Raw genomic sequence first — 8,810 nt, forward strand, 5'->3', positions numbered from 1 at the left:
CTGCCCGAGCCGCGGCCGGCCTGGCTGTTGAAGATCAGCTCAGCTGTCGTTGATCCAGTATTTTCAAAGCATGCAGGTTATGGCACCGCGAACGTGGAAGCGATCTCAGCAGAAGATACCTCCTCAAATTTCCTTTTTCCCCCCCCTCAAGCTAACTGTTGAATAATTGCTGTCTCTAACAGAAGCATTGGATGCTGAACAGTCAAAGTGCACGACTCCTCCCATCCTAACTAATTTATCACCAAATTCTTCCCGTGGCTTCTTCCTGCTCCCTCCTCTGCCCCGTCTGCTGGGGACTTCCTTGGTGCCCTCTGTACTTCTCCACTGACGCTGGCAGCATGGATGAAGTGGAGCAGCCTGGCACAAACCTGTGACCCCCTCAAGAATTTAAAAAGAACCTGATGGTCTGCAGTGGATGAAGCCATTTGCTCTCAACTGCATTTCCAGTGGCCAAAGGACATCTAGTGTGGAGAACTGCTGATGTTCCTTTTAATATTGTTTAAAAAAGCATTAGTAGGGAATTGTGGGGCTTCTGGTTGGCATTAATCCTGAGAGACTTAAAAAAACGTTCAGGAACGGTATAAAGCACTCAAAAGATACAATGGGGGTTTGTCTGTTACAATTAGTGCTTTGAAAGGAATTCCTAGCCAGTTATTCTGGAAGACTAAATGAAATCTGAGTGGACATTGTAAACCTGCATTACACAGATAATGTTGAGTTCTACCTACATCAATAGTCTGCTCCAGTCCCATAATACTCCTTCAGGATGAACTAGGGAGGGGTCCTGTGTCACGGCCCCAGTTCACAGCTTGGAAATGGTGCAGAAAGGACAACAGGGGGCGTTCAGAGCTGCTGTGGCTTTGACAAAGGAGCAAAAGTTCAGGGATCAAGTATGTAATCTGCTTGAGGGTGGAAGAGTTTCTGGGAGGTGGGGTGGCTGTACTTCCATCTTCGCTGGGATATGCAGATCAGGACTTCGTAACTGCTGTCAGAGGGGATGTGAACACCTGGGGGTATCTGAGAGGCGGTGGTTGACAGTGACTGCAAAGGAACATTCTCAGAGAGCTGTGTTGTGTGTGTTACCAGAGATGGAACCAAAGAGCAGGTGCTAATGTTTACATTTCTTATTTTTCTATAGGTGAAGGAAGCACTTCTTCCTGGGCTTATCTGGACGAAGCCACCATCATCTTTCAGAGGCTCAGCACCTTCACTGTATTTTCTGCAGCACTCATCTGGTGTCTGCTGACACAAAGGTATGCAAATATAAAGGCTAAATATATACCTTCCCAATTGTAGCTTTTGCTTCTGGAGCAGGACATGGGACATTTACAGCTTAGATGAGCAATTTAAGTTCTTCATTGTCAAAGAGGGCTTGAAATTCTATTTTGAGTAAGCCTGACCATTTCTGCTGTTTAAAAACCAACAATGTTTAACATTAAAAATTACTGAAGAATTTTACCATTTAAATAGCTATTGAAGTTACTGCTCTGCTTCCTTGCGATTACTCAAGACCTTCTTAACGTGGTTCTGAACTAAAGCTAACCCTTTGCCCAGAGATTGCTGATTGAAAGGGCCATTCACAGTCTGAGCACGGTCAGAAGCACAGCAGAATGAATTGTTCCTCTGTACGTGTGGCTGAGCAAACATCGAGACAAGTGTTCTGATACACTTTGACTTTTTTTGGATTTAATTTTCAGAATGGTTTAAGTAGGTATGATTTTCCCATCAAAATTATAAATAACCCCAAATTCCTAAAGAACTGACACCCACTCAGTGTATTTTTGCAAGGTCTGTAGTCACGAGTTGTGGGCTGCCAGCCTCTAGCTGCAGGTGCTCTTCATGTCTGGAGGCGTAGAGCGTGCTGTGCACGTGTGACTGTAGCTTGCTAGCTCAAACACATCCTCACAGCTTGAGTCACCAGACTAGAATTTGTTAAAAAAAAAAAGTAACAGAATTTTTAAACAAACCCATAATGCTAAATCACACAGAGGAGGGTGGCAAGGAGCCCCCATGACTGGCAGCTGGGGCTGCCCCAGCAAAGGGGCTTGCCAGAGACCCCAGAACTCCAGGGATGGAAAGCAAGCAGGAGGGGTTTGTTCAGAGCTTCACCAGCTCCCTCCGGGATTTGCATGCGCCTTCTGGCCTATCCTGCCTTTCCCCCCCATTTAGCGCCCTGGCCCTGCCCCAGCCCCCCAGGTATGGGGAACCTTGCGTGTGGCTCTGTCCAGAGAAGGTGTGGGGCTGTGACAGGAAGGGCACTAGGCCAGCTCCCTCAGACTACATTTACTTGATTTGCTTTAAATTGTGCATTGGAATGGTAGTTTCACCCAAACTTGATAACAACAGGTAAATAAACCTCATGATTTTACCTTCAAAACATCCTCTCTCTGCGGCCTGTTTGTTTTCAACCATCAGTTTGTCACAGCCAGAGGGGCTCTGTACCCATTTCATCCGCAGCCAAAATGCTCCATAGGCAATGGAATAAGAGGTGAACCCTGCTCTAAAATGGTGTGAAATACCTTGTGTTTAGCCTTTGCAATTTTATAAGAATTCAAAAGTAATTATTTCCTTCAGAAAAAAATATTTCCTTTAATCCCAACTGTGTGAGCATGACTGTGCTCAGTATCTGGAATCTTCTTTTTGTCCAGTTTGCAAAAATATCCCCACGTGAATCCAACTGTCCATTTCTCTAAAAAGGGAATTTTAACTTAAAATAATGGCAACTAAAGAGAACTGCAATACACAAATTAGTTTTACTCATATAAAAATGATTCCTTCACAAACAAGACATTTTAATAGGGATAATGCAAAGTTGTGCAATATTTTTATGTAATCATGCACTGGTCAGAGTACATATTAGCTAAACCATGATGTACAGTTTTTCAGGGGTTTGTTTGTATCTAGGATTTTTTTTTTCATGTCTTCTGTTTAAGAGTCAACTCCCCAGGACAGGGATTGTCTTAAATTAAAGACTTGCCAAGATGCAAGTACTACACGGGTAGGAGGTGCTACCTCAATGGTAATAATTAGCAGAGATGTCAGTGAAGCGCATTGCCACCACCTGGTGACCCATTCTGCTATTAGGAAGGAAAGGAGAAAGTCAGCACAGAAACGTCAGCACTTAAAGGGCAAAAGGGTTTGCTTTAAAACAAACAAAAAGGTTTTCAGAGCCTACACAGAGTAACTCACTGGGACACAATTTTTCCAGGGATTCATGTTATATTCCACTCATTTTAGGCAAAGTTGAGTTACCAATACTATTTATCTGCCTCTTTTTTACAAATTGCAGAAGCCTGAAATCAACGAGCTTTGCTTGACATGTTCAGGGCTTCTATTAAAAAAAAAAAAAACCAACAACAAACCACAGATCTATATTAAAGACTTCCTATAATAACCGAAATATTCCTGTATTACATAAAAGCACATACTAAGAAAAAAGTGTTTCTTTTTCTTTTGGCATAGTTTCTTTTTAAAACTATTTATTAAAAATATCCACCAGTGCATCTGCTGCCCTCAGAACTAGAAGGCAGCATTTCACAAAACAAATCCATACAATTATTTACATTTGTTCACATCTTAGATTGTTCCATTTTCAATGCTGGATCCATTAACTGGAGGCTCAACAATCAGTCTTGGCTCTATCAGCGCATCCCAACTTTCAGTTATCTGAAAACAAAATACAGACAATAGTTAGCACGTACAAGCTGCACAAGCAGATGCAATTTCTCCTACATTATGCTTTGCCTAGACTCGAATGGCACTACTGCACCACGATCACAGATCCTTCCTGCGATTCATTGATCTTAGTGACCCTCAACCTGTCTGACAGCCTGGGTAAGGAAGGACGCAGGTAAGAAAAACAGCGCATGGAATGAATAAGCTTGTAAGAACCGATAGTCTATTTAGATGTTACATTGTTTGTTTTAGTAGCCAGAAGTTACACAGTTTGATGACTGCTTTTGAATCTAGTTAATTGAATAACAGGCAGGAAGCAATACTTGTAATCATGCACATTCTTGCTAGAAAGAAACAATTATTTTTGCTTTCTTTCATTTTAGTCAGATGCATTATTATAAAGGGAATCTCACTGAGACCAATGGAGCCACAAAGCAGGGCATCTATCAGCTAGGCAGAACTTGTAATGGGCTTCAAAAGAGGACACCCACACACCTTTGTATCCTGAGGAACCGCATACTCGATCAGTTCTGCTCCATCTGCAGACTGGTAAACCAGATCGAATTTCCCTGGCTCTTTAGCAACTTAAAAGCAAACAAACAAACAAACAAACAACTCCATTAACTATAAGCAAAAAGGTTTAAGTGTTTCCCATATTTAGAAAGCTAGTCAAAACTAGTAGGTTTTTTTTTTTTAAATTGGGTGTTTGGGTTCATAATTGTAACAAAAAATCTGAGGTAGAACTGAATGCTACACATCAAAATTAAAGTAATTATCTAAGATAACTATATGCATGACAAAGTTAATCGACAGTATGCTGCCTAAATTTGAGAAAAATGCTCATACGATGATGATTCTTTAATTCTGGCTTAAATGGCAACTGCACTATACACATTAGGTTTCAGAGACATTCATAGTTTCAGATGTCTGAAGTGCATTTTGTCATTGCAGGGACTCAGTTCCACATCCACTGAAGACAGTGGCTTCACTGCCATCGCAAAGAACGGCATTATGATGCCATAATTCCACATAATAATTTTTTTTTTTCATTAAATGAAACCACAGTAGAGATAAGTTACTGACTCCTCATACTGAGTGGACAAATGTTTATTTTGTAAATACGTATCATAGGAGCATCTTCAATACAACTAGAGTTGGAATTTCTCCATTTAAAGACTTTGGAGAGGGAGTGAGGAGGGGAGGGGTGTGTTAAGAAGGAACCTGAGGAAATTGGAAATGCTCCTGAAACATGAAGCGTGCCTCAGACTAGCTGTTTTCCAAGTGATGCACATGACAACAAGCATTCGGTGTCCCAGGGTACGTACGCTGTCCTGCTGATGACGAAAGGATCTCAAGCTCGATCTGTTTTTTATCAGGATTCCAACTGATTATTTTCCCCTCCTTCATAAAGCAACAAGAAAAGAATCAGGCAAGATATACTTCAGCACTGGATACCAATTCCATATTACACCCACTGTGGTACTTGATCACAGTTAGGGGAAGTGTATCTGTCAAGTTTTTCCTCTATGTATAAAATCTGAAAAGTGTTAAAGCTCAGCAATCTGCAGTTACTGGCATCAATAAACCAAAATTATTCATTGTTACCATCCTTGTAGATCAAATCAATACTTATCCAGAAACCAAGTTATTTGAAGTAGCTACAAAAGTTTACTTGCACCAGTTTCAGGAATTTGCCTTGACTTCAAAGAGCAGTAGACTAGAACACAGCTAGATTTTTCTGCTTGAAGGTCTGCATCATCTCTAAAATATTAATGATCATTAATAATGCTTGTGGGGTTTTTTTAAAATAACTGCTACACCTTTCAAATTTTCAATTAGTTTTGGATTCTAGAGTTTTCACTTTCACTGCTGCACCAGGAATAGCTTGTGGAGTCAAGTGGACGAGAAGAAAAATACTGCACAACCTCAAAATATTTAAGCCTTACCTCACCTGTAATAGTTTTGTGAGTGAATTAAGGGAGGAAAGAAAAACAGTACCTTATAGTCTGAAACTTCAGGACTGTAATTTTCAGTCAGTTCCAAGCGCTGTGGAAAGAAATACAAATAACAAATTACAACTGTTCCTGATCCTTGATGATGCCACCTATAGCCAGACACAGTTTCTTCAGCAAGAGGAAAGAGCAAGAACCAAGTCTCCCACTCCTGGATCCTGCTGCCTGTCACAGCCCCAGGTAGTCTTCCAGGACTCCCTGCTCCAAAGGGTTTATGTTCAGGTCAGGCTGTGAGAGGAGATCAGGGAGATGAATCCCAGTCTCCTCAACTGCAGTGATTTTGTCTTCATTTACTTTCATTTACTTTTTTAAAGTGTATTTGTACAGTAAGATTTGCAATAACACTATAGAAATGCCATAGGGAGGAATAACAACATAGAGATTTTTTTTCTTTTCATAGCATCTAATTTTAATGCTGACTTTCCTTGTCTGTTGGAAAGAGAGAGGTAATGTGCTTCTTTCTGGCATTCTCATTTAAACATAAACGTTGAAAGTACACCCATGGTAGAGACACAGACTTTGTGAAGGTGCAACCAAAAACTCTTATTATTTGTGAACTGACTTGTGTGCTCACTAAGAGTCGTTGTACAGATGTCCATAGAAATTCACACTGAAATGACAGCAGAGACAACATTTCTTTGTGTTCTACAAATACAGGATGTCTAAACAAATCCATTTAACTTACGCACATGCGCCAAACCTTTGTAAAAACCAAAGTCAGAGCTTAAAACAGAAGAATTTTTTAGAGCCAACAACAGAAACTGTATGTTGTATGGGAAACTGTTAGGTTAGAAAGACAGCAAGAGAGGAGCAAACGCCTTCAGAGATGCCTACAAACATTAGGCACAAGATGGTTTAGGTGCTGAACCATCTGCTTAAGTTTAAACCAAAATTTTTTCAAAAGAACAAATAAGTAGGATGAAGACTACTTATTGAGTTACACTTCTAGGATAACGGTCCCAGAACAATGTCAGATTAAGTTCTTCAGTGTAAGCTTTTGGTTGCCAGGACTACGCTACCTGTAGTGTGTCCCGCAAAATTTACAGTGGCCCAAATGAAACAATTTTAGCCCGCTAGCATTCAGCATTTCACAAGCACTTTACCTTAAAGGCAATTCTTTCTCCCACTTGCGGTGGGGCAGCTAGAAGAGGTAACACACTATAGTCTCGCTTGGGGACTTCCACGGGATTCTGTGAAACAAACAGTAAACCCACTGATTTAATTACTGTGTTAATAAAACCAGAAGACAATGTGTATGCTGTATGGATTGTAAGACGTTCTAAGAAGAGTAAGGTACGTACCTGAGTGCTTTGTTTTGAGATATGTAATACAATTGCTTAAATACTGTTTCATAAACACTTCCTCAGGCTGCTAAATGGGCATACAGTAAATATCAGATTTACGAAGTTAAGATCAACCTTTATCCTACTAAGCTATTTCTACTTTTACAAGTTACTCTCATCCTGCACATTTTTAGTATAGTTAAAGCTGCAAGAGAAAGGTGACCCTATGGCTGCATAAGTCACTCACCTGGACAAGAACAGAAGTGTTTGTCGCAGCTTCATTTAACTGCCTCTGTTTCTGGCCTTCACTGCTGTAGTTATAGAAGAAGCCAGGGTTTGCTCCTCTCCCACGGCCTTGGCCCCTCATCATCCCACGAAACCCACGGCCCCTAGGTCCTCTCCAGAGGTTAGCCTCTCCTGTTCCACGCCCCCTTCCACGACCTGGGCTGGCAAGTGGTCCTTGAATACTGGCTGGCAACTGTTTAGTACAGTTTCTTACTATGGAATTACTCAGTCCAGCATTTGCTGCAGATTTTTTAATAACAAGTGTTTCTGAATCTGAGCTATCGGACTCTGCAGAGGAGGTCTTTGCTTTGGGAGCCTTGGTGGTACCGGTTTTTACAGCTGCCGCGCTGTTAGGCAGCGACTTTTCCTTTGCAGTACTTTCTCGTGATGTTGCCTCTTTCTCATCCTCCGTACTCGAGTCAGAATCTGAACTAGAGGACTGGGATTTTTTAGCATTTTTACTAATTGCAGTCTTAGTGGAATTTTCAGTGTTAGACTTTACATTCAATTTATTAGAAACAACAGTTTTCACATCAGAATTTGCAGCAGCTTGGGATTTGTCTTTGGGAAGTGTTGCCACGACAGGTTTATGGGAAGATTTATTTTGCTTTATGTTTAATTCACTGCTGTCACTGTCGGACGATGTGCTGGAGGAATCTGAAGTTCCCACCCTCTTTTTTCTGGACTGTGTTATGATTTTTTTGGTGTTATTTTTACCAGAATTTAGAGAAAAGCTCTCCTGTGACTGTTCTAAAGCCATCTTTGCTGCAGCAGCCTTTGTCTGCTTTTCATCCTTCTTTTTTGTTGCCAACTGCCTCTCCGTTTTTTTAAGCTTTTTAGATTGGTCAGTAGAGCTGTCTTCCTTACCTTCTGCGAGTTTATTTCTTCCACTAACTTCTTCCTGTCTTTTCCTTTTCTTGTACTTTTTTTGAGAGTCACAAATATCTACAGAAGTCTCTTCCCTACTAGAGGAATACTCAGGATTATGCTTATTCTTTTTCTTTTCCTTTTTATGCCTGTCTTCTTCATTTCTAGAGAACTCTTCCTGCTTTTGTCTACGCCTTTTTTTGTCTTCTTTTGGTGTGTAAGAGAAGCCATCATCTATTTCTTCATAGTCATCTGCGACTATCTCTTCCAGTTTTACTCTGTCAAAAAAAAAAACCAAAACACTATTAAAAGCCACTGTTCAGCATAATTCGCACCTTTTCCTCGCACGTTAGCAGCTCAGGTAAGGTTGTCTTTTGGGAGCGGGGATGCTTCACCTGTGCAGAAAGTTCAGCTGAACTTCAGGACGGCTCAGAAAGCGATTCCCCCCCGGAGCACGGGTTGCTCTCCCGAACGCGGGCTGACAGCCACGGGCCCTCACCTCACGACATGGGCTGTCGGCACAGGCCCGCTCGGGGCGGGTGGCGGGAGCACCGGGGCTGGCAGGCAGCGCCGTCCTCCCATCCTTGAGGAGATCTCCAAGCCCTTGGCTCTCTCCAGCCCCTTTCAGGCATCCCGGGGTTTCTCAGGCACCGCGGGCTTTGGGGAACGCCGCCCGCGAGCACCCGGC

General features: G+C 41.8%; 1 protein-coding gene across 1 annotated transcript; it reads right to left on the reverse strand.

The window, feature by feature from the left end:
• Positions 1–2,865: 2,865 nt before the first annotated feature.
• COIL (coilin) lies at positions 2,866–8,788 on the reverse strand. The gene is made up of 7 exons (XM_009636031.2): positions 8,622–8,788; positions 7,218–8,400; positions 6,791–6,877; positions 5,674–5,721; positions 5,001–5,076; positions 4,171–4,259; positions 2,866–3,666 (listed from the first exon to the last, which is right to left on the reverse strand). Exons 1-7 carry the CDS (start codon positions 8,702–8,704, stop codon positions 3,577–3,579), a joined length of 1,656 nt encoding a protein of 551 aa, XP_009634326.1. The 5' UTR covers positions 8,705–8,788; the 3' UTR covers positions 2,866–3,576.
• Positions 8,789–8,810: the final 22 nt, after the last annotated feature.

Source organism: Egretta garzetta, unplaced genomic scaffold (genome assembly GCF_000687185.1).
Source record: "Egretta garzetta isolate BGI_Z169 unplaced genomic scaffold, ASM68718v1 scaffold213, whole genome shotgun sequence".
In the NCBI taxonomy this organism is placed as follows: Eukaryota; Metazoa; Chordata; class Aves; order Pelecaniformes; family Ardeidae; genus Egretta; species Egretta garzetta.

Bases quoted from the DNA above. Each gene is read 5' to 3' on its own strand.
- COIL (XM_009636031.2), bottom strand. From the start codon at position 8,704: ATGGGAGGACGGCGCTGCCTGCCAGCCCCGGTGCTCCCGCCACCCGCC. The intron at 5,077-5,673 runs GTACTGTTTTTC...TGCTTTATGAAG, and splicing joins CTGAAGTTTCAGACTATAAG to GAGGGGAAAATAATCAGTTG. The intron at 4,260-5,000 runs GTACGTACCCTG...TTTGCTTTTAAG, and splicing joins TTCGTCATCAGCAGGACAGC to TTGCTAAAGAGCCAGGGAAA.